Source organism: Monodelphis domestica, chromosome 8, assembly GCF_027887165.1.
Source record: "Monodelphis domestica isolate mMonDom1 chromosome 8, mMonDom1.pri, whole genome shotgun sequence".
Classification (NCBI taxonomy): Eukaryota; Metazoa; Chordata; class Mammalia; order Didelphimorphia; family Didelphidae; genus Monodelphis; species Monodelphis domestica.
Genome location: NC_077234.1, coordinates 41,590,800 through 41,617,456, shown reverse-complemented (window position 1 = coordinate 41,617,456; position 26,657 = coordinate 41,590,800). Strand labels below are relative to the sequence as shown.

At 36.1% G+C, this 26,657-nt stretch overlaps 1 protein-coding gene across 6 annotated transcripts in view; it reads right to left on the bottom strand.

Annotated features, from left to right (window-relative positions):
- PIK3CA (phosphatidylinositol-4,5-bisphosphate 3-kinase catalytic subunit alpha) overlaps positions 1–26,657 on the bottom strand; it is a 94,976-nt gene that overhangs the window by 18,657 nt on the left and 49,662 nt on the right. For all 6 annotated transcript variants that reach the window (XM_056807455.1, XM_056807458.1, XM_056807460.1 and 3 more), the window contains 11 exons: positions 25,756–25,841; positions 20,409–20,514; positions 19,426–19,578; positions 19,194–19,328; positions 15,314–15,438; positions 11,445–11,526; positions 10,941–11,105; positions 10,558–10,661; positions 5,530–5,701; positions 3,997–4,103; positions 2,435–2,556 (listed from right to left, as the gene is read on the bottom strand). In XM_056807455.1, the coding sequence (XP_056663433.1) occupies positions 2,435–2,556; positions 3,997–4,103; positions 5,530–5,701; positions 10,558–10,661; positions 10,941–11,105; positions 11,445–11,526; positions 15,314–15,438; positions 19,194–19,328; positions 19,426–19,578; positions 20,409–20,514; positions 25,756–25,841 (1,357 nt within the window). The remainder of the gene's footprint in view (positions 1–2,434; positions 2,557–3,996; positions 4,104–5,529; positions 5,702–10,557; positions 10,662–10,940; positions 11,106–11,444; positions 11,527–15,313; positions 15,439–19,193; positions 19,329–19,425; positions 19,579–20,408; positions 20,515–25,755; positions 25,842–26,657) is intronic.

Genomic DNA, 26,657 nt, shown 5'->3' with positions numbered 1-26,657 from the left:
TCTAACTTCCAATTCCATCGTTCAGCTGAAACTGCTCTAACATACCAAAGATCGATCTCTTAGTTGCCAATGACTTTTTCTCAATCTGCTTCCTCCTAGACTTCTCTGCAGCCTTAGACACTGTCAGTCACCCTCTTCTACTTGATACTTTTAATTCTCTAGGTTTGAGACACTCTTTTGGTTTTTCTGTCACCTATCTGATTGCTCTTTCTTTGTCTTTACTGAATTCCCATCCATGTTATGCCTGGACCCTCTTTTTTTTTCTTCTCATTATACTATTTTACTTGGTGAACTCATCTGCTCCCATAAATACAACTATCAACTCTATGCTGATGATTCTCACATTTACTTATGAAGTCCTGACCTCGAGTCTTATATCTCCAACTGCCTACTGGACATCTTAAACTAGCTATCCAATAGACACCTTAACTTCAGTCTTTTAGCTTTCTTCCCAAACTTTCCCAATGTCCAAACATTCCTATTATTGTTAAGGGAACCATTACCCTTCCAGTCTCCTAGACTTTGGTAGTATCCTCACCTCTTCACTTTCACTATTCATATCCAATCTATTGACAAGACTTGCCGATACTGACACCATCCTGGTACAGACCCCTGCCATCTCATACCTAGACTACTGCCAGAGCATGCTGGTTGCTTCCCTGATACAAATCTTTTACCATTCTAGTCTATCCTCACTCAGCTAACAAAGTAGTCTTCCTAATTTTCAGGTCTGACACCTACTCGATAAACTTCAGTGACTTTCTTTCACCTCTGGGAGCCTACTGTTTGAGATAAAAAACCTTTCACAACCGATTTCCCCTGCCCAGTCTTATGTCTCTCACTCTATAATTGAGTGACACTGGCCTTCATGATGTTCTTAAAATAAGACCCTGTATCTTTAGAAATTTTCACTGGCTGTCTCTCATGCCTGGAAAGCTCTCCCTCTTCATCTCCATCTCCTGGTTTCCCTTCTTTCTTTCAATTACCAGTTAAAATCCCATGCAGGAATCTTCTGCAGGAAGCCTTGCTGGACCCCTCTTAATTTTAATGCCATTCCCTGTTGATTACTTCCAATTTATCATGTCTATAGTTTGTTTGTGCATGATTATTTGCAATGTTGTCTTCTCTATTCAACTGTGAGTTCCTGAATACAGGATCTTTCTCTTACCTTTCTTGGTATTCCCGGTGCTTTGCCTATTGCCTAGCACAGAGAAATTGTTAACAAATATTTACTGACTGACTAAAGCCTACTCTGAGAAGGTCAAGTCATTGATCAAGAAGCTTTAGGAGTTTCCTGTTGCCCCTAGGAAAAAATCTACTCTCACGGTTTGGCATTTGAAATCCTTGACAATCTGACCTAAAGCTGGTTTCACATTAGTTCCCCTTCATATATTCTCCATTTTAGTCACACTAATGATCTTTTTGATGTTGATATTGCTCATTTAACATTCCATTTCCCCACTATGTGTGATTTCACAAGTTGTCTTCATGTTTATAATGCTCTTTCTCTTCACCTCAGCCTTACAGAATTCCCTAGTTTCCTTCCAAGACTCAATTCAAGTGCCATCTCCTACAAGGAATGTTTCCTGACTCTCATGCACGTGAGTGCTCTTCCTTCCATCTTAAAATTAATTTGTATTTACTTTGTATACATTCTGCATGTAATTACTTACATTTGATATGTAAGCTTCTTGAGGGAAGGGACTGCTCAGTTTTTAACTCTCTCCAATGCCTAGCACAGTCAGCTGTGTATTGTAGGGAAACTTATAATAAGCCATTGCTGATTTAGATTTCATATGACTCCTCTGTCATTTTCTTCTGGCCCTTTCTAGTATCTATTGTACTGAGAATGTGGCCTCTCAGACCAAGGAATGAATCTACTACTTTCCCTTATCCCCCTGTGGCCATCTGTTCACCATTCCTTTCTTCAAGGTCTGATTCAGGGCCCACTTTTTCCTCAGCTCCATACATGGTTCCTTCAAGTGAACGCAGTCTTTCTTTGCTCAAATTTCTCAGTCCTTTTATTTTCGTTGGTACCATAGTTATTTGTATATATTTTCTTCCCTGAATTAGATTGTACATTCATTGAGAGTGATAACATATCACCTAAAATAGTTGAGATTAATAAGTATTTGCTTAGTTACATTTGCATGTTTATTTAATTAAGTGCTCATATCAGAACTTCATTAATGAGTGGAAAAAACAATTTCAATAGTTGTAGTTGTTGTAAAGTTAATCCTGTCAAATGTGTTAAACATCATTCTTTTCTTTGCATCTTTTCTCAAAAAGGGCAGATATTAGACCAGAATTATATACTTCCTCAAGGTATACTTTTAAAACAATTTGCAATAGATTTATTTAGAGTATCTACAATCCTTATATATAAAGACAATGTCATATATCAGTTTTATAAGTTCAGTAATAGTTTCCTTACCATCCCCATTTTTAAAGATGATCTCATTGTTCTGAAATAGTAACTCTGACATGATGTCTGGGTTCTCCCAATTCAACCAGAGTGGTCTTTTTGCAGAAGACATAATCCGACACTCCTCAAGCCTTCAAAATGATTAAAAACTTATATAAAATACAGTGTAGATTGAATGTATAAATAATACATTTAAATTTTTTAAAAGTCCTTTTATGTTTTGAAGATATGATAAATTTTTTTTTAAACCCTTACCTTCTGTCTTAGAGTCAATACTGTGTATTGGCTCCAAGGCAGAAGAGTGGTAAGGGCTAGGCAATGGGGGTCAAATGACTTGCCCAGGGTCACACAGCTAGGAAGTGGCTGAGGCCAGATTTGAACCTAGGACTTCCCATCTCTAGGCCTGACCCATAATTTTTAAGGTGTATTTTATTTCCCCATCTACATGTAGAAACAATACATTTTTGAGTTTTATTTTTTTTATTTAATTGACTAATTAAGAAAAATTTCCATGGTTACATGACTCATGTAGAAACAATACATTTTTTGAAACAATATATTTAAAAAGTTTTAAGTCCTTTTATGTTTTGAAGATATACCTTTTAAAGTAGTATTTTATTTTTCCCCCATCTACATGTAAAAACAATTTTTAACATTTGTTTTGTCACATTTTTATTTTCAAATTTTTTCCCTCTCTCCTTCTTCTCTCCCCTCCCTGATGTCGTAATAGATATGATATAGGTTATGCATGTGCTAGATATGATATATTTCGGAAGTACTCTAGGGAAATGGAAACAACTAATTATTATCCTGTCTGTATTTTCCAAATTAGCACCTCAAATTTTAATCAAGCATTGTTATACAGTAATCACATACAATTTAAAAATATACCACAGATTCTTACCAAAGAAAATACAGCATCTGCTGGCTTGTATTTATTCAGAGTTAAACTATTTTTCCTGTTACTATTTTGTTGGGGGAAGAATAATCAAATCACAGCATCAACTAATTTACTTATCCTATTTTGAAAAGCCTAATTTTTTTCCTAAAAAAAGTTTTCCTATCTAATAACTCACATTTCTATAAGTACCGTAAGGTTTATACAGTGTTTTCTGGACAATGAACCTTGGAGGTAGTTGGTATAAGTATTATCATTTACATTTTTGCAAATGGTGAAACTGAGGATCAGGGAGGTAACATGAATCATTACAAAAAGGCTGTATACATTCATTCATGATGAGTTCTCATCTTGCTCAGAATGGAATGCAGAGGCTGTTCACAGCACAACTCTTCTTCCTCCCCCCTCTACATGGCCCCAGAACTTGGATCTGCTCCATTTCCTACCTAGGTCAATTCATTCCTCCCTGGGAAATCTGGAGACCCTTTGCTCCTGAAAACCCATCAGACTGCTGCCCAAACTTAGGGCAGACATACAAACCATACTGCTCACTGCAACTCATAACTCTCTAGAGTCCACTTCCCTGGTATCGAGGACTACAAGGATATGTCACAACGCTCAGCTCAAAATGGATCCTTACATTTCTTCATAAAGGGTTGATACAGCACCATACCTGAGATTTCCTAGTTGATGAGCAGGATTAAGGGGAGAGATAAAGCCTTGTAAAGCATCCATGTAATCAGGCCGCCTCATTTGTTCAACCAAGAACTTCATTTGTACCTGATGTAATAATCACAGTCAATGTCTGAGAACTACAATGATTTCATGAGAAGTAAAGCAACCCTTACTCCTTGATACTCTAGTCTTTGGTCTGGACTCTGACTCTGGATTGTGGCCCACCTAATAGAGCTCTTGAAGGTGGCTGGAGCACAAGGAGAGGAGCTGGGAGAGACAGGGCTGCACGTGCTTTGGAGGACATGGGGTGGAGAGAAGGCCAAGGATGCTGCCCTGGGCCATCTGACACAGCATTCTAGATTCTGGTTATAGCAGAAGAATCTAGACATATCCTGGTGCATTAGTCTACATCATTTTGATTTTTCAAATAAAAGTATTGCATTTGTAGGTGGTGAGAAATTATCCTGAGAATTTAAAAAAGTAGAGAATTGGCTATACGAATTCAGCAAGGATCTGTGCTTACCTATACAAAGGGCTCTAATGTAGGAATGGAAAATCACTTATGACTACCTCAAATCAGACAAGTTGAATATGCAAATTCAATTAAACTTTTAATGAGTAACAAAAAAATTTTAGTTTAAGTTCAGTTACTATAAAAAAATGCTAAGTATACATTTTTTTAATTCTAAGCAGTGGGGAAAAACTGTGTATTCACTTTCCAAAGAATGAACCACATATTACTGATGCCCCTTAGGTTAACACAATGACTTTCCTTTATAGATTTATTTATTTTGGGGTAGATAGTGGTAAGAAGCAGCAAAAGAATTAATGGAATACTCTCAGGGGACTTAAAAAATACTAAACATACTTAGCTTGTATTCTATGCTAATCTAAAATCTACCACAGAAATAAGTACGTGGAGTTACAAAGATAAACAGACTGAATCAGAAGTCCAAGTAGTTATCTCTGTGTTCATCGCTGGCCATTAAGTTATGCCTCTGCTTGAAGTCTGCATAAAGAAACCTGGGCTCTTTTAACCGGGCCCCTGGAGTGAAAAATCAATTAAAAATAAGATCTCCACCCATATCACAAACTAGACAGTAGTATTACTTAATTCCCAAACTAAAAAACATTCCTTTCTATAGCCTACACAATAAAAATGTTGCTGCTTTTAGTGAAAGTGGTTGATAGAATTAAAAGAGAAAGGTGTACGGAAAGAAGACAAACTACTGGGTTTTTTTTCCTATTCCTTGATATTACAAGAACTTGCTTGGCAGACTGTCCCCCAAATAGGAAGGGGGGGGGGTCTAGACTAACCAACTTTGTCACAAATTCACAGTGTGAAAATGCATAAGGAATTCATGTCAGTAACCTCACTTGCTCCGCAGCAAACCCAGTGAAAACCACATTACTCCAGCTTCAGGTTTCTTTCAGAAATACTGCTAAAAAGGATTTGATAGGAAGAGGTTGGTTTAAGGAAGAAACCTCTGAAACCTCCTGGCTGAGAGGGAGTCTGTAAATAAAGATGTACCTTTTGAGTCTCATCCTTCTTCTCCTGTTTGAGAATGTCAGTGAGGTTAATCAGTTTCTCCATGGCCTCCACCTGCCGATTCAAATGCTTTAGATACATCCCACACGCTCGGCAATAGGACTCCAAAAGTAAGCCAAATCTTTGACTGACAGTTTTATTATGCATCTCAGACCTAAAACGACATTTTGAAACTTAAAAATAGTTTCAAATACCTAATTTTAAGGGATCATTTGTATCTGCTACGTAAAGGACTAAATTTCTATGGATACTTAAATGTTTAATAAAGCAACAGGTAGGGCCTGAGAACTGAGCCTGCGACTCCAGAAGTGCTGGGAGATGAGGGTCACCCTCTCCCAGGGCAGGCTGGCACCTTTGCTGTAACTTCTAGTATCAGAGAGCTGCCGGGAACACTGAGGGGTGACTGACATGATTTGCCTAGGATCATTGCTAACAGGCAGCAAAGGCAGATCTCCTTGGCTCCAAATCCAGCTTCCTATCCAGTGCACCAGGCTGCAACAACAAAATCTGAAACCTCACATTTCAAGCCTAATAGGAGTAGATCAATGAGAAGAAGATCTTTAGCTCTCACTTGAAAATGGAACTTTATTTTATTTTATTTTTTTTAAACCTCTCCATCTTTGCTGTAGTTTTGTACACTCATTTTCAGTCATGTCCAGCTTTTTGTGACTTTATTTGGGGTTTTCATAGCAAAGATTCTACAATGGTTTTGCCATTTCCTTCTCTAGCTCATTTCACAGATGAGGAAATGGAGAGAGAGGGCTAAGGCTTGGAGTCAGGAAATCCCGAGTTCAAAATCAACCTTATATGTTTCCTAGTTGTGTGACCCCAGACAAGTCTTTTAACTTTTGTCTGCCTCAGTTTCCTTAATTCTAAAATGGGAATAAAAATCTCACCCAGGGTTGTTGTGAGGATCAAATGGGATATTTGTAAAGTGCTCAGCATAGTGCCTAACACATAGTGGGCGTTTAACAAAGGCTTGTTCCCTTCCTCCTGCTCCCTAAAAAATTTCAGTTTTTCACTAACAAACATATACAGATGAAGAACAAGTAAAAATGACACAAAGAAAAATCTTTGAATTGTTTATTCCTATTAGATCCATGAAACTTGTGCAAATAGTTAGCTGGATATTTGACTTAAAATTAAATTGAAAAGTTCCTCAGAATATTTTACATCTTAGAAAAGTACACAATGTAATTTGTACTTGGGTAACTACTTAGCAGGTAGCAGAATTCTGTTAAATCAACTTCAAAAAGTCAGTGCTTTTTTAATTTTTATATAGGAACCAAGAGAATATTACTAAGAATTATAAAGTCCTAGACTAAGGGTTTTTCACTTGAGGTCTATGGATATTGAGTTTTTGTGGATAGATTTCAAGGAGTCTCTAAAGTTAGATGGGAAAACAATTTACATCTTTATCTTTATCCTAATTGCAATTTCCTTCAATTATTTAAATCCCCCCCCCCCCCAAGAGGTCCCTAGGCCTTACCAAACTGCCAAAGGAGTCCATGGTACAAAAAAGATAAAGAACTCCCCAAATGGAGAAAGACCTTAGAGGGTATGGTGGGTATTTTCATCATCATTGCTGAATGAATGTAGATTATGAAGAGGAAGTCAGAATAATTGGCTAAAAAGATGCTGTCTGAGAATGGGATTTATATGTGTGGATTGTGGCTGAATAGAATAGGATGGCTCTTGGCTTGGAAAGGTCTTGCAGATCTGATCAAGAGATCTTTAAAGGGAAAGAGATGGTAGAAAGCCTACAGAACAGGTCCTGACAAGATAGTCAACTCCTCTTATAAACCTGTATAATAGAATAAGAAGAAAAGAAAACTGAGTTAAGTTTTATGTTCCTTTTTCCCACATCCATGTCAACAGGACATGATGAAGGAACACATGATAGATTAGCCTTCCTTAAGATGTTAACAGGTGAAGTTGCTTTATTTTAATGGGAATGATTGGGGTTGTAAATTACATTCTGATCAGCTGGCTCTTGTGACTAGTTATAACTCCTAGGAACCAGCCAATGGTGAATGATGGAAGGGACTGATTCACATTAATAAAAGGGAGCCTATGTGCTCCCATTCATTGTACTTGCTTGCTGTAACACCTGTAAAATTGGCTCATGAGTACCCATTCTTGTGAGAATAAAATAAAAGGGCCTTTGCCACATTAATGCTGAGTTCAAGATTCTTTTGAGTGGGTGGTTGTTCCTCTTACTGTAGATCTGTTGATCCCAGTATATAAGAGAATAGAAGGCAAAACAGAAGAATGAATCATTAGTCCATGGGAGATGAAATCCTGGAAAACCCCAAAACAAATGCCCTCTGATCTCTACATCTAAATGGGTGTTTCATGCTTGGAATAAAACTTTGGAAGGGAATTCTTTTTTTTAACAATTTTTCAAACAGTTCATTTTTTGTCTTTACAGCAATTCCACAGAAGTTCATACATTTGGAATTCTTTAATCAAAAGAAATATACAAATAAAAGACAGTAGGAAAACAATGGAATAAGAAAATATGATCATGAGGAAAATCTGGAACCTGGGAGGGCAAACACTAAGGAGAAAATTTGGGAAGGCTTCATTGGGGGGGAAGCAACATGGCCAGAGGGGTACACCATAGAACATCTGGATAGAAAGAGATATCAGATGAGTCTGGGAAACAAAACCACAAAACTGGAATAGAAAGATGTAGGGGATAGAGGATGTCCAACTCTGTCAATGTGCTGGAGTTACTTCTGCCAAAAGCAGATTGGCTGCTAACATTTGTGACTTTTCTTAATGATAATCTTTCAAAAGATAAAAGCAGCTGCAAAGGGAGCTGATATTCCAGACTGGATTCTGACCAATAAGAGGGAATTGGCTCCTGCATGAAAAGCACTGTTAGGGAGGGGTAACTCTCTCAAAGAGTTCATGATAGAAAAGAAGAGGAATGCCAGGCAGAGTCTGGTATACACAGTAGATTTGGGAAGAACAAGGCTCTATAACATAAGGATAAGATTCCATGGTCTAACTGCATTTCTGCCTTTTAACTGATACCCATCTCCCATCTGTCCTACACATAACTGCCAAAAGAATCTCTCTAAATCACAGATCTGACCATGAAAATTCCACTCCTCAAGATTATTCAGGGTTCCCTCCTACCTCTAGAATAAAGTACAAGCCCTTTAGCTTGTTATTTAAAGCCCTTCCTCATCTGTTTCCAGCCAAATCTCCCATTATTTCCTCTCATACATATATGTTCCAGACCAATTGGTCTCTATGTCCTCCCTGAACTCATTCCATATTATGACTTCCTACCTTTGCTAGTCTGTCCTCCATGTTGAGAATATATTCTCTTCTCACCTTGGACTCTTACTCAGTTTCCTTTCAACCTTAGTTTGGGGTCACTCTCTCCTGATCCTCCTACTGGCAAGTGCTTTTCTCAAACATTTACTTAGCTGTTTTCTTGCCTGTGCCCTCTTATACCATGCAAGTTCCCTTAAAGGCCACGATTGCTTTCTGGTTTTGTATCATCAGCACCTAGTATAGTTCCTTGCATACAGTAATGGAAGCTTGATGCTTGCATTTAATGTCTTTCATGGAATACTCTAAGGATCTCTGTGTATCTCAACAACTGCAATTTTAATTTGAATCAAGTCACAGAAGGCATATTTGCTCTATCTACAGAGGTCCTGGGTTCAAATTTGGCCTCAGATACTTCCTAGTTGTATGACCTTGAGCAAGACATTTAACCCCAATTGACTAGCCCTTGCTGCCCTTCTGCCTTGGAACTCATACTTAGTATTAATTCTAAGAAAGACAGTAAGAGTTCTGAAAAAACAAAAAGTTAAAAAAATAAAAAGAATACATCTACAGTTCTGGTTGCATTTATGGACACCCTATTTTAGGAAAGACAGCAACGAATTGGAATGAATTTGGAAGAGGGTGATCAGGGTGGTGGGAGGAGTGGAGACCATGCCTTTTAACATGAAAGGAACTGGGATGTTTGGAATGTAGGAGAGAAGCTTAGAGGGAACAGCGTAGTGTGTCCTCCATAATTACTTGCACCTCTTGAAATCCTTAGGTGCGTTCAAGGTTTAGCTCAGGGTTCCTCTCCTTTGGAGAACCACTTCAGGCCCCTAGTTGTTAATGCTCTTTTCTCCTTTAAATTATATTACATTTACTTCTCTGTTTACATATCCTATCCTCTCAGAGGACTCTAAGCTCCATGAAGGCAGGTGTTATTTCTTTCTTATTAATATATTCATAGCTTCTAGTCCAGTGCCACCCAAATTGAGGTTGGGGGTGGCCTTGTAATTTTACCCAAGTAGGGAACTCTCCATGTGTAAACTCCTTTCACCAATAGACAACAACAACTCATCTTTAACTTATTATCTTAGCAAATTGCCTGGGGCATTAAGGACAGAAATCACTTGCCATGATCAACCAGCTCTTATGTGCCAGAGGAGAGAACTGAAGCCAGACCTTCCTACTAGCAGGATGACACTTTTACTCAGTAGATTATGCTGTCTTATATACCATAAAAGCTAGATAAATATCTGTTGAATAACTGAAAATGCAAGATCTTTCATGTATTTGAAGAAATGTCATGTAAAAGGGGATTAAAATTGCTCTGCTGAGTTCCAGAAGTCAAAATAAGACGTATGGATTAAAGAAGCAAAAGAGAAGATTTTGGTCCCCTGTTTATCACCTATTAGAGCTTCTTCTGAGTGGAGCAAACTCCCTCAGTGGATGTACCCTGGATTTTTCAGAAAGGCTTTTGAGTTAAGAACATTTTTGGTTAAATGGCCTCAGAAGTCCTTTTGAACTCTAAAGTTCTGTGCCTTTTGACCAACATCCAAAAATCTTCATCTGCCTTACCCAGCAAACCCCCCAAAACTACCTACAAGCAAGCTTGTTAATTCAAAACTCTAAGGAAAGAGTAAATCATAACTGATGAAGTAGCTAATGCTTACATTATATACAACTGTAAAATTTGATGGAGGAGAGAGGAATGTAACTTACTTTAAATGCCAAAAGAAAAAGTGTCCTATCCTTTGATTTGTTAGTGCTTTCTTGAGTAAAAATCTCACAAGCAGGTTATCCAAATACTGTTCATACTTCAGAACCTAGTGAATAAAAATATCATTATATGAATTGGAGAAAATCTTATAGACAGTTGAAATTTTGAAGAAAAATATTCAAAACTGAGGTTGCTATTATGCTTTCAGTACAATGGAAAGGAATCTTCACTTTTAGAAAGAACAAGCAGGTTAGTCACATAGATGGCTTTTGACTTAATATATTTTATATATCTTAGACTTAGGGGAAAATATTTACTATAAATATACAAAACCGAGATGATGTTTTATGGGTGAAATCTTAATTGATAAAATACATTAGCATACCTGAACTAGTTGAATTAAGTACTGAGAAAGTTTGTCATCAGTTAAATATTTTTCCAGGCAGCGAACAGCAAAAGCTCGAACCATAGGGTCTGGATAATTACAGTCCAAAAGTTCCATGGCCTGTTCTGGTTTGATTGGGGGCCAATCTTTTACTAAGCAATACATCTGTATGTGAAAATATATAAATATATGTATGTATATCACATATACATGGTTAAAAACAAAGCTTATGCAAATGTGTTTCCAAATTTTTAAAAGAATTGAAGCAAAAAATACTACAAATAATATAAGTTAAACTTTTCTAATTATTTTATTTGCTGAAGTTTTCTCGAACTAGAAAGTTAATCATTTTTATAAACTCAGTTAATCCTAACAGGAGATCTTTTACCACTGATTCCAATCTTCATGTGTATGTTGCTAAGAGAAAAATAAAATCCATCAATGGATACAGGCTTATTTCACATTTTCTTATATAATGTGGTATGTGAGTATGTATACATTTACCTGGGCTACTTCATCTCTAGAATTCCATTTAACGGATAAAAGAAGTTTAGGTAGAATTTCTGGGATACTGACACAATAATGCCTGTGCATAAACAAACAAACAAATTAGACACATTCATTTATTTTGTTTGCACATTATTAAAATTTTTTCATTGACTAATTTTCAATAATTCATAGACGCGATTATAATTTTTAAATAAGGAGATGGAAGGCATGGAGGTAGAGTGGTAGACTCATGGTCAGGAAGACCTGAGTTCAAATCCTGCCTCACCCACTTAGCTCTGTGATCCCGGGCAGTTCACTTAAGCTGCTGACTATCTGAGTTTCCTTAACTATAAAATAGGGATAATAATAGCCCCTACCTCCCAGGTTGTTGTGAAGATCAAATAAGAGTACATCTATAAAGCACTTAACAAAGTTTAAAGTATTATATCTGTGAGCTATTATAAGTGGGGAAAAGAGACTGATGATAAAAATAAAGGCTAGAATAGACAAATCCATTTACAGTTATCTCTAGTAAATGTTGCAGAAACTAAGAATTGGAAACAGAGCAAAGATTCATCAGTGGGGGTGTGGCTAGACAAGCTGGTATCTGAATGGAATTGACTTTATTTTGCTTTAAGAAAAGATGAAGGGGCCAGCTGGGTGGGTCAGTGGATTGAGAGTCAGACCCAGAGACAGGAGGTCCTGGGTTCAGATCTGGCCTCAGATACTTCCTACCTGTGTGACCTTGGGAAGTCATTTGATCCCCATTACCCAGCCCTTACCACTCTTCTGCCTTAAAACCAATACCCAGTACTGATGGTGAATCTTAAAAACTACTCAGACTGTACTTTAGAAGATTTTATTTAGCTATTTTCTTATTATAACAATGGAGATACTTGGTCTAACAAGAATCAGGAATGTATTGGGAACTTTTAAAATTATTCTACCCTACTCAGACAGGGCCTATGGGGAAGATAAAGTTGAAAACTCCTGATTGAACAATGAAAGTCCCTAATTCATACCTTATAGTAAAGCTAGAACCTTAAGATAAGTCTATATTTAGATCTAATACAAAAAGGTGTTAAGTACCTGTAAAGGTTTAATTAGTACCTAAAAAGGCAAGCTTAACAAAGAGGTGTGAAGTACTCAGAAGATATAATCTAACTATAATCTCTCTCTCTCTCTCTCTCTCTCTCTCTCTCTCTCTCTCTCTCTCTCTCTCTCTTTCTCCTTCCTTTAATTCCTTCTTCTTTATTAATTAAAATTTCCATAAATCCCCAGCTGACTTGGGTATTTTCATATTTGGGAATTTCCCATGGCAACCACTTATTTAGATTTTAAGTCAGAACACTAAAATTATCCTTACATGATTTTAAGATGGAAGGTAAGGGTTTTTTTGGGGAAAAAAAGTAAAATAAAAGATGAATAAACTGAATATAGAGCACGGAAAACTTATGGTGTAAAAGTTGGAAAACAAAATATACAACTACAAAAATGAAAACAGAAAGAACAGAATTGACATCAAACCAACTGAGACTGAGGGTTGTGAAATCATCACAACTAATCTTAGCCCCTTGATAGCTTTGTGGTAGCATTCTGATGCCTCTCTGCAGAGGTGGGGGTCTGGAGGTCTACATAGTAGACTTGATGATGAGCACATTAGTTTTCTTGAACTAGAAAGTTAATTACAGGACATCTAGGTGGCTCAATGGATAGAGTCAGGCCTGGAATTTCGAGATTGTATGTTCAAATTTGACCCTAGGCACTTTCTAAGCAAGTCATTTAACCCCCTGTGCCTAGCCCATATAGGACAGAAGATAAGGGTTTAAATTTTTTTCTTTTTTTTGCTTAGAACATTGAGCAGTTAAATGATTAGCCAGGATTTAAATCCAGTTTTTTGGTTTTTTTATCATTGAAAGTCACACCCAAGTATAACTCCTAACAAAGTAACAGAAAAGAGATTTAAAATGAGAAATTAAAATGAGTTTTTCATTTAAAAAAAGTAAAAGCAATAATCAGTTCTCCATCATTAATTTAAAGGAATGAAGCCCAGGGAGACTGGTAGCTGATGCTAAGCTCCAATGCTAAGCTCCAATCTCATTTAGTCACTAATTTCAGTTTTTTCACCCAATAAATCTTTTATTAGATGTTAACAATTAATGGGATTAACTAATTTTAAATTTCTTTCAGAATATACTAAAGGAAAGGCAGTGGAAGAGGGACAAGAAACAAGGATAATTCTTGAATGCTGTTAAGTGGAATTGACCTATCAATTATCTGAAACAGGGAAAGGAGGAAGGTCAAAAAAGACATAATCTCACTACTCCATCTGCCCTGACTAATTTAAAAGGTGAAGTACACTTACTATGTGTGCTATGTCTCAGTTCTCTCCCCTGAGAAAGAGATGGTATCTGTACTACTTACCTCACAGGGGATTGAATTATAAACAAACAAACAACCTGATATAAAGGACTTTTAAATCATCAAGTGTTTAAATATATGACTGCTAGGTCTAATTACTCAAATTTATAAGCTAAATCAATTGTACAAAAAATCAAGCCACTCTCCAATTGATAAATGGGCAAGGGACACGAATAGGCAATTTTCAGTTAAAAAAATCAAAACTATTAATAAGCACATGAAGAAGTGTTCTACATCTCTTATAATCAGAGAGATGCAAATCAAAACAACTCTGAAGTATCACCTCACACCTAGCAGATTGGCTAACATGACAGCAAAGGAAAGTAATGAATGCTGGAGGGGATGTGGCAAAGTCAGGAAATTAATTCATTGCTGGTGGAGCTGTGAACTGATCCAACCATTCCGGAGGGCAATTTGGAACTATGCCCAAAGGGAGCTAAAAGACTGCATGCCCTTTGATCCAGCCATAGCACTGCTGGGTTTGTACCCCAAAGAGACAATGAGGAAAAAGACTTGTACAAGAATATTCATAGCTGCGCTCTTTGTGGTGGCCAAAAATTGGAAAATGAGGGGATGCCCATCAATTGGAGAATGGCTGAACAAATTGTGGTATATGTTGCTGGTGGAATACTATTGTGCTAAAAGGAATAATAAAGTGGAGGAATTCCATGGAGACTGGAACAACCTCCAGGAAGTGATGCAGAGTGAGAGGAGCAGAACCAGGAAAACATTGTACACAGAGACTGATACACTGTGGCACAACTGAATGTAATGGACTTCTCTACTAGCAGCAATGCAATGATTCAGGACAATTCGGAGGGACTTATGAGAAAGATGCTATTCACATCCAGAGGAAGAACTGTGGGAGCAGAAATGCAGAAGAAAAACAACTGCTTGATTATATGGGTCGAGGGGAATATGATGGGGGATGTAGACTCTAAATGAACATCCTAATGCAAACACCAACAACATGGAAATAGATTCTGATCAAGGACACATGTTATACCCAGTGGAATTGTGTGTCAGCTATGGGAAGGGTATGGGAAGGAGAGGGAGGGAGAGAATATGATTCTTGTAACCAAGGAATAATATTCTAAATTGACTAAATAAAATCTAAAAATAAATAAATAAATAAATGACTGCTACCTATAGGATGAACTTTGACATTCAGAAAGACAACTCCTGACTGTTAATCACTCAAGAAAGCTTGACCCATGAACACTACAGGTAATTTACTAACAGAAAAGAGAGAAGACATTTCACAAAGGCTTTAAACAAAGCTAACCAGAAAAATTAAATGAATTGATCTAACTTAACTATAATTTTGAGTTGTGTGCACTGTGAAATACATTTTCCCTTAGATTTGATTTATGGAAAAGTCTTTAGTAAAATAATACTTTATTAAAATCAATACTATGCTTTATAAACACAACCATATTTTGAAAGCATCTTCTAACCCTGACCTGTGACTCCAAAGAAAGTCCTTTTCTTGCTCAGTGATCTCAGACAGAGGGTCTCGAGTACAAATTGCTCGAAGTTGTTCTTTGTCGTTTTCTCTTAATTCATTATCTCGAGCTATCCTATTACTCTGTAAAACAAAGAAATATTTTAGTTACAGTATCATCTGTAGTATTTCTTTCTGGATTCATTTGAGTTATATGTACTAACAATAAACAGATTTTCAATGCTTTTACAGTATTGACATGGATTACCTTCCATTTAGTACTGTCAAACAAATTCTTGGTATAAATCTTGGCTAAGTGCTCTGAAAATCTGTAGTAACCCTTCTACCTAACAAGATAAATGGGTGAGAGGGCCTCAATGGGGCAGCAGGAAAAACAAATAATAGGTAATTCATTTATTTGGCTAACAGTATGGCCCCATACTATTAGAATAGAACCTGTTTTCCTGGCTAGGAGATTGGCAAAGAAATGAATGAAAGCATTCAAGGTCTTTTGGGTGGTTCATTCCTGTTGGAGGCCCACTCTAAATCATTTCTGTGACTTTTACTACATTCCTTTTGTGTATAGGTTGGACTAGGTGGCCACTGAGGTCCTTGCAACTCTCAAATTCTGTCATTTTATAGCAATACCTACTACTTAGATATGTAAGAAACAAAGAAAAACACTAGTAAAATTCCAAAAGTTATAAGACAAAGTCAAGCAAAAATAGCTGCATTTTCTTATAACTAGAAATTATGCATTTATTTTTCATTGTGAATCAGATTTTTCAATTATGACAAACTGAATTGTGAATAAATGAATGAAACACTAATTATGCACTTCCTTTGTACTAAGCATTGTGCTAAGTACTGGAATACAATTAGAAGTCAGACAGTCCCTGCTCTTAAAGAACTCCCATACTAATGGAGGAAACCACACACATAGGCTTATTCAGCCTCAAGTTAAATGGAAAGGTCCCAAGATCCTTAGGGTATAGCAGCAAAGCACTTAGTCATGCCTCTTCTTTAATGTCATTTCTTCTGTTAAAATCATACCAGTTTCTGATGTAGAGCCATTTGACAGTGTCAAGGACTTTGGCAACAAGAACTTTCTTCTTTGCATTTTCAGTAGCAACCATAGGAGCAGTGGCCAGGCTGTACCTCTACAGGGGTTGCTTCCTAGAAGGAGGATTAGAAGCAATGCTTCTCTTAAGGACTTTGGGTTTGGGTTCTAGTCTGTCTCCATCAGGGTCTGAGGGGAGATGGTAGTGGTTTGATTTGCCCATCTCTCCTTTGGGGTACCCTGCTGCTTCAGTTAGGCTGGCTTGCCTGCCCTATCGATGGCAGCTAGAGGGGATAGCTGACCTTCTACCACAGGAACCACTTCTCTGGACGATGGCTCTGAGTTCTGAGCTGGAAGCAGGTTTTCAGGGTGCTACCACTCCTAAGACCCCCAGCCCATCTGCCTGATTGTGGTAGTGGGTCAGCAGTGATTTTTTATGGTGATGAAAAAGAAGGGCTTCTTCTCCATAATGATTTCAACCTTAAATGATGGCTGCAAAGGCTGGACTGAAAGCAGGTCTGGTGGTTTAGATGGCATTATCATTCCCAAGGCTCTCAGGTCCTGGGTTATAACCATCAGGGTCTGAGGTGAGATGATGGTCAGGGTGGTTTGATTTGCCAGGCATATACTGCCTGCTTTCTCTTCTTTAGGGTGTCTTGCTGCCACAGCTAGCCTAGCCTGCCTAGATGTGCCATAGTATTTTTGACAGCCAAAATCAAAATCTGATTGACTTGATTGGTTTTTGTTTCTAAGTCCCACTTCTTTACCAGCTATTAAGACACTTTACTTATCTATAATAGATTCCCTGAATTCACATCTAATTTTGTATTCTCTGGGCATGTGAGCCCAAATTAATTTAATAGGACTAACACAGTGACATAAATTACCTATAACAACTAAAACTTAAACTAGATAAGTAAAATAGTTAAGAATTACTGAGTCTCTATTTTTAATAGCTATAGTTGTATTTTCTGTGTTAAATACAGAGTAATACAGCTTATCATTTTAATATCCCATGTTGTCTATAGATGTTGCTCTCCTGATATCACTATTATTTGGTGACTATTTTAGGAGCTCTCTCATGCAAGCTTACAGACTTTCCTTCTTATGAACCAGGAGCAAATATCAGCAGAAGTGCCAAGGAACAGATTTTACTCTTGGGAGAAACTTGGACCTGTTGGCTTTGGAAAGTCAGATTAAGCAAATGGTTCTTTCTTTGTATTCAGTTAAGCTACAATTCTAAAGTTACATACAAATAAAGACACTCAACCATCTGAGGTGCTGCAATTTTTCTCATAGCACATATCATTTCTGCTTCTCAGCTCATAATTAAAATTAATTTGTGAAAAGTTAGAGTTTTGATCGTTTTCTTTACTACCACCAACATGTAAAAATGTTTATTTGGTTTAAAGAGGAGGTAGATGTGATAAAATATAATGCTCACTTTCTGTACTAATAAATAAAGGGGGTCACCTGTAATAATCACCTTAATAGTTAATCATGGTATTAGAAGAGAGTAGCATGGGAAGATTCTAAATGCTTTGTTAATGTTAACTATTAGTATGATGGGACCATAGGTCAGAGGGTTATAGATTTAGAGCTAGAAGGACTTTGAAGATTATCTTTCCAAATCTACCATCTTACACATGAGGAAACTGAGGTCCAACAAAGGGAACTGATTTGTCCACAGTCACACAAATAGTAAGTGGAAGAGCAGCGTCTGAAACTCAGGTCTTTGATACTAAATCCACAGTTCTTTCCATAACACTATGACCCAGAGGTGCTTGAGTTCTCAAAGGCTGTGCAAGAAGAACATAACCTGAGGAGAGTTACCATGCTGTGGAGCATCCCACATTGAGAGGACTCACAATGGCAGACTAAGGTGGATACACAGATCAAAAACTAGTAGAGTGACCACTAAGTGTCAAATTCTATAATCCATGAAACAAAGAAAAATTAAAACTGGCTCTCAGTCCTGCATAATCTCTTTCTGTCTCTGCAGTAATAGAATGGGGATAGAGTGGTCAGAGGAAAGTAGAAGTTACTTAGAATCAGACTGTTTTTAGATCATAAACACTAACTTAGTAATACCACTATATGTTATAGAAAGATCTAGAGTTTTATGTGTTGTTATATGTTATCTTACACATCAGAAGTACTAGCAAATTTTAAGTAAAAGGAAATGTCTACCTATGATTAGGATGGCAATTCAGATGTAGGAGGAAGTAAATTAAGAGCCTATGTCATAGAAGGATAAACTATTAGGAAATGTCATAAATGCATCATTAATCAATTTCAGGGCTGTCACTGACCAACAGAATTATAATATTTCTTCTGAAAGACCAAAAGCTTTCTATACACAGAATAAAGGCAGTGTGACAAAGGAGAGAGAATGATTCTTAAAGCCAGAAGACTGGATTTTGAGATCTAGTCCTAACACTTATGAACTCTGTTTCTTTTCTTCTCTGAGTGTCTACTGCCTCATTTGTAAAATAGGAATCATTGAACTTGCACTACCTACCTTACAGGATTATTGTATGGAAAATACTTTCTACACCTTACTTGCTAAATAATTATGAGCTATTATTATTGATATATGAGAGAAAGATTTTCATTCTAGCATTTCCCCCATTAAACCATATTAACATACAAAAAGAACAACTGCTTTATTAAAAATACTACCTTGCTTTAGTGTTATCCAATAAGGGTAAACCAAATGAAACTATGAAGCCTTGCTATACAAAGTTCATGTATAGACAGAAAGTCTGCTGATGTTAGTGGCAATGTATTTTTGTAAAAATTTATTGCTCCATTATTCTCAAAAAGAAATTTGCCTTACCAGCCCAGCATGGGAATAGTTAAATCCTAGTTCTCGAGATACAGTCCAATTCGCATGTTCTTCAATCACTGCCATATCTGGGAACTTTACAGGATTGCTAAACCAGTCAAATTCCAGCTCTAAACATGGAGTTTCCTAGGAGAGGAAAGAGTCCACTTAACTACCCATAAGGTATCAGATATTTATTATTAAAAAATGATTTTTAAAATAAACATGAAAGCAAACAACTGACCTTATTGGGATTTGACCCAGTAACTCCAATAGGATTGAGCAAATCTTCTAATCCATGAGGTACTGGCCACAGATTCAAAGCCATTTTCCCCGATACCAGAGTGTCCGTATAATCAAAGAGGTTTATATTTCCCCAAGCCAATGGACAGTGTTCCTTGAGAGAAGAGAACTAATGAATACTTTTTAGTTATCTCTATATAGATACATTTCATTGTAAAAAATAAATTTTTTCAGGTGATTGCTCTCAATGATACATTTTTTTTTAAACCCTCACCTTCCATCTTGGAGTCAATACTGTGTATTGGCTCCAAGGCAGAAGAGTGGTGAGGGCTAGGCAATGGGGGTCAAGTGACTTGCCCAGGGTCACACAGCTGGGAACTATCTGAGGTCACATTTGAACCTAGGACCTCCCATCTCTGGGCCTGACTCTCAATCCACTGAGCTACCTAGCTGCCCCCTCAATGATATTTGTTTTATTGTAAAATGTTTGTTTTCTAAAAAAGAAAAGAAAAGAAAAGATTGATTTTTCAAAGGTTAAGTGTTGGCATTGCTTTGCTTTCTCCCATTTAAATCTTTAATTTTCCTTTAACTATATTTCTATTGAATGTAATCATGAAAGAAGAAAGCAACTTAGTCATGTGATAGACAGATTAGGTGGTTAATATGATTTTTAATATATAAGCTTCAGAAAATATTTTCTATTTTAAATAGAATCCTGAACTACACATAAGATTTCCTACTTCCCAAGCTGTGGAAAGCACTATGGTATTTTGTTGGAGATGTATCTTTTGCTTGTGCTTTTAAAAAATACATCTGAGATGAGATTTGAACCTGGCCTACCATGATTCAAACCTTGGTGTGCCATGCTCTATGCACTACTCTATTTATTGGGCCATCATGATGTAACAATTTCTATTAAGAAAATGCAATAAAAAGAACAATAAAGATCTTTAAGATAAAAATATTTGTTATTCAAATCCTTACCTCTTTTGCACCTTTCCTGCCTTTAACAGAACAAATGGAAAGGCAAAGTCGAGCAGCTCGTGGAAGATCAGGAATGTATATATCATACATCAGCCATTCATTCCACCTAGTCAATTTTTTAAAAATTAAACAGAATTTGATAATTAATCAAAAGAGCTAACAAATTTCTTTACCATGATATTTATCAGTCAGTACATACAATCTGGAGAATGTATCTTAATTTCAGAACACCTACTTTTTAAAGAAAACACAAAACACTTAGGTCAAAGAATTAAGGAAAAGATAACAAAACAACATCACAGAAGGATGAGTAAATGAAGGTTTTAAGCTGTAAATGGCTTTTATTCTGCCAGCATATTAATTATGAAGTTATGTCTATGTTATTTAATCAGCCCATACATGAGTGTGTTCAAACAGATCTGGGTTATATTAATTATAATTCTATTAACTACAAATAAAGCAGAAAGCAATTAACCATGAAACTATAAGGCTGGAATACTTTTTCTCTAGTAGTTCTTATCAAATAAGGAGATTTTCCTAGGTAATTTGTTTTCTACTTTATATAACACCGAATTATTGAGTTCTATTGTTTCTGATTCTCTCTTGTTGAATCTATTCCATTGATCTAGCTCTATTTTTTAACTAATACTACACAATTTTGATAATTACTGCCTTATGATGTAGTTTGGGGTCTGGAAGTGCTGGTCCTCCTTTGTCCCTACTTCTTTTTCCCTTGAAATTTCCCTTGAAATTGTAGATTTTTGCCTTTCCAAATGAATTACCATGGATAAGGGGATGGAATATGAATAGCAAGTTATTAAAAGAAAGTAGACTGAAAATACACTTTGGACAGTGAACACTAACATGTTAAAGCCATTTGTTGCTCAATTATTCTAATTGTTTGACTTTTTGTGACCTCATTTGGGGTATTCTTGGTAATGATACTAGAGGGGTTTGCCATTTCCTTCTCCAGGTCATTTTACAGATGAGGAAACTGAGTCACATAAGATTAAGTGACTTGCCCAGGGTCATATAGCTAGTAAGAATTGGAGAACAGATTTAAACTAAAGACTTTCTGACTCCAGGTCTAGCACTCTATCCACTGCATCACCTAATTGCCCTGCTAAACAAAAGTTAGACATCTTGTTTTTCTGTGTACAGGACTATAATGTCTAAACTTCTATAATGGTGAATAAGGAAAGACAGACATATGCAATTAGGGTAGATGGTTATTCTCCACTTCTAATACTAGTGTGAGATTAACTCTCATTGATATTATACATGTATTATATGTACAGTTATATGTAGGCTGTCCTCCTCCATTAGGCTATGAGCTTGTTTCTGCTTGATGATATCTCTATAAATTCTGCCTTAAGAATGTGGCTCTTAAAGTTTCAAATGATGGCATGAAATTCCACTCAAGTAGCTTGAGCCTTTCTATGTAGACAACACACAATGGTAATCAAATGAAAAAACTTTCTCCATGAGTATCTCACTAACTCAATCTAAAATGTTTAGACTAACTTACCTTTCATTATCCAAATAAGCTGATTTTTGGCTCCTCAGTTAATTATATTCTTTTATGTGCCAAGCATTATTTTAGAGCTCTCAAATACCATTTGTTGGGTAGGTAAACAGTGAGGATTCCTTTCATGTATGGGTTGTTCTATATAGCCACTGAGGCCCCTTCCAACTTTCAAATTCTGAAATTCTGAAATTGTAGTTAATGCTATGTACATTTGGAAAACCAATCTCTTTACTTGGTTTCTGGTCATCAACACAAAAAACTATTTTTATTATTCATACTAGTTTAGTTCTACAAAATATAAGTGATGGTCTTACAAAAACCCTGCTTCAATAAATCACAGGTTTTTTGTTGGAAGGGAGCTTGTAGAAGCCACCTAGTCCAACCTGAGCCCAGCCAAGAATTATTTTTCCATTAAATCCCCAAGAAGTGATCATCTGGCCCTTACTTGACAATCTTCAGAGGGTGAATCTATGAGCTCAAAAGGTTTTTACTTTAGGGAAGATGTCAGATTCTCTGCAGTTTCCATTCATCATACCTTATTCTGCCCCCTACTGTCAAGCAGAACAAACTTAGTCCTATTTCTAAATGACAGATTTGCAAATATTTGAAAATGTCAATAACTTCTTCCTTAAGTCTACACTTCTTTACTAAACATCCCCAGTTCCTTCAATGAATTTTTGTATGGTTTGTTCTTTAGGGTCCCTGTCATCCTAGTCACCCTCCTCTGTAGGCCATTCTTAAAAGGTGACCTCCAGAATGACCAAAATATTCTAGAAGTGGTCTAGTCACATCTATGTGTCCAAATTTATGTGCCCCAAGAGAGGAGAAGAGGACACCACAGCATCATGCAAACAGAAAAAATCATTTCTTCCTCATCCTTGCTTCTTTTAGAAATTTAATAAGATGGATCCAGAAACACTATAGGGAAGAGTTTCCAGTCTTAAGTATTGGAAGAAAAGAAGGAAATGCAACCATCACCATCAAAATCATAATCATTATAACAATATGTAACATGTCTACAAAACTTTATAGATTGCAAAGCCCTATTTTGTCTTATTTGCTACATTGTCCTTTTAGAATGATTTTGGTGAAAAAAGATGGAATCTTTAAATGAGAAAGGCTATGCCAAAAGGAAATTTAAAATGGAATATATGCTTATCTCTTTTCTGGAAAACTAGTGTATAATTAAGTAAGAAAAAAGCTATATACAAAGGAAGAGTGCTAAAGAAAAATGGAGACTACATGACATATCATTCAGTATCAGTAAATTAAGCTGTATTTCAGTGATCAGAATTATCAGAGGCAGAAATAATAGAAGGCATCAGAGTGTCTTTTAGTGTGTTTCTGGTGTCTCCTTCCATGTCCTTCCAGCTCTTACAAGGAGCACTTTTGCCTCTCTCAGATGATACCAAGTCAGACCTGAAAAGCTACCCAGCATTCAGCCATCAGCATAGAAGCAACACAAATCTAATCATTCAAGTCACACAGTGGGTTGTCAAATGAAAGAAGGGAAACATAATCAAAGAAGTTAGTCTAAAGAGAGAGTGGAAAATGATAGGAATCTGTTTCTATAATTAACAAGTGGTCAAAGAATATTTCAACAGTTTTCAAAACAAGAATTGCAAACCATTAACAAGCACATGAACAATTGCTCCAAATGACTAGTAAGAGAAATATGAACAACTAAGGTTTCACATCACACCCAGCAAACTGGAAAAGATGACAAAAGATGGAAAGAATCAATGTTGGAGGTGTTGCAGAAAGACAGGCACATTAAAGTACAATTGGTGCAGCTATGAATTAGTTCATTAATTCTAGAAAGCAATTTTGAATTATGAGAAGAAATTGACCAAAATGTTCATATCCTCTGACCCAGAGATCTCATTGCTAGGCATATACTGTAGTCCAAGGAGGTCAAAGATATAAAGTCCAATATATACCAAAATATTTATAGTGGTCCTTTTATTTTTTTTTAATAGTAAAGAAAACTAGAAACAATGTTTAAATACAGAAATATAATAAAATATGCCTGCACCACAAAAAAACAACTAATATGAAAAATGTAAAATGAGGCAAGAGAAGACTTTTTTTATGGGTTGACCCAAAGTTAAGTAAGTAGTACCAAGAAAATAATATACACAAGGACATGACAATGGAAATGGAAATAATGATGACAAAAATAAAAACTGAATGCTGGGTAGCTTTTCAGGTCTGGCTTGACCCTGAAAAAGTCATGGGTATTTCTTCCTTTTTTGCAAGGATGGGGTATCATGTAGTTGAAATAGCATATATACTGTTGAATTTGAATGCTATGTTAGTTTTGTTTGTTTGCTTTCTTTGCTCTTAAAAATATTACAAAAATAAAATTGGCAATAAACTCTCTAGATGTAGAGGGAAAGGAGAGATGTGAAAATAATAGATATAAACAGTTTTAAAAAGAATAAGATCAAATAGGCAAATCTTCAACATCCATTTCTTATTCTTGGCCTCTAATGTCAAGCTAAAGAGTAGTATAGTGATTACACTTACAGTCTTCAGTTTCTGAATGAACAGAAGGAGTAGTTTGGGAAATGGGTTATTTAAAATATTTGCTGTTTGATTTAACTCCTTGTTATTTACATTTTACTCTATTTTAAGTAAATATTCTTTGCTTTATTTGTTGATTTGTTCATTTATTTGAGTGATTGTTTATCCATTCATTTGTTTATTTGCTTGCTTGCTTACTTAATATTTATTAATTTATTATTTTTTAAGCTCTTACCTTCCCTCTTAGAACACAGTACTGTGTGTGTATTGGTTCTAAGGCAAAAGAGCCATAAGGGCTAGGCAATGGGGATTAAGTGATTTGTCCCGGGTCACACAGCTATGAAGTTTCTGAGGCCAGGCTTGAACCTAGGATTTCCCATCTCTAGGCCTGGCTCTCAAGTCACTGAGTCACCTAACTGCCCCCTGTCCTTTGCTTTAAATAATGAATGATGATGATGATGATGATGAAGAAGAAGAAGAAATGAGTAGGTCGAAACTCAAATTACAGAGAAAATAATAATTTAAACATAATGGCAATAATTAATGATTCTCATATTGATTCTCATCAGGAATTCATTAGGGGAGCAAAGTGATAAAAGGAATGCAACCATCTTGTTTTCTGTTGCCATTTTCCTTAATTAGAGAAGATCAGTGATAAAGAACTATGTTAATTCCAGTTATCCCCATTCTCTCTTTTAAGTATATACACAGCATATTAAACATATCAAAGATTTTTAATTCCATAAAATTTTTATTGCATTGATGTGAAACTTTATTCTTAAACAAGTTTTATCCCATCTGGTTTCCTGGGTAATTACTGACTTTCATTTCTTCCATCCTCTAAAATAGGAATGGAGATGATGAAACTAACAGTACACAAATTTTCCTTAAAAAAATTTTTGCTAGGATTATGGATCTAGTAAGGAAAGTTTTGATAACTATAAAATTGGAACACTATTGGAGTTAAGCCTGAAATGTCATCTCTGACACTTCCTCACTTTATAACATTTAGAACATGAACACTTAATAATGCTTATTCATACAATGGCCCATTTACCTAGAAGAATAAAAATATCCTATTTCTCACAAGCTTTTAAAAATTATAAATAAGCAAATGCAGTCATTGATATTTATTGAGCAGTAAGTCATCTTTATGTCCAGACTTCTGAGTCTCTAGTAATTTATATAACTAATTTATAAGTACCGATTTAAAATTATCTATTTTTTTATCTAGACATGCTTATAAACACAAATGTGACCTTAGAAATATAAATTGGCATATTTCCTCTTTACCTGGGATTGGAACAAGGTACTCTTTGAGTATTCACATTGTCACATAATGGCTCTCCCCCATGGCAGATACCTGTTCGAACATAGATCTAAAAAAGGAATAAAACATTTACTAGGCTAAAAGTTAAGATAACCAACATGGCTTTACTATTTCTGTTAGTGGTATCACCATCTATTTAATCTCTAGAGCTCATATTATTCTGGCCTCTTCCCTTCCCTTCACTTCTTATACTCCATCACAGTTGATGTTTTACCTTTAAAATATCTCTGGTACTGAGAAAGAACTTTTGGAGTAGAAATGCAGGTGAAAATATATGATTTATCACTTGTTTATTTGGGTATATGTTTTGGGGTTTTAGTTCTATAAGATTATTTGCTCACAAAAATGAATAATATGGAAATATGTTTTGTATGATAATGCATATACAACCTAGACTGAACTGCTTGTTAGCTCTCAGAGGGAGGGAAGGAAGGGAGACAATATGGATCATATGACTTTGGAAAACTCATGTGGAAATTTGCTATTTAAATAAATAAACCTCTGGTACCCATTATCTTTTTAAAAAAATTCTCCTACTGTCTATCCTAATATGAGCGTTCATTAGGATCTTTCTGGTTCACTCCAATTTCTGCTAGGGCTTCCCATTTCTACACTCTTCCTTCTCTAGTCCATTCTTCAAATTCATTTGACTTATGTATAGATCTGGTGGTAGTACTCAAATACTTGTTCAAAAATGCTTTCAGGGCTATTAGCCTCAGAATTCAGTTGTTACTTCTTAGTTTAGCCATCTACAATCTAGTTCTAGCTCATATCTCTAGTTTGAACTCCTACTTCTCCCCTACAGGCCTCCATGATTTAGTGAAAAACACAGAACCCAAGATACCTGTCTTGACATTACTGCTAT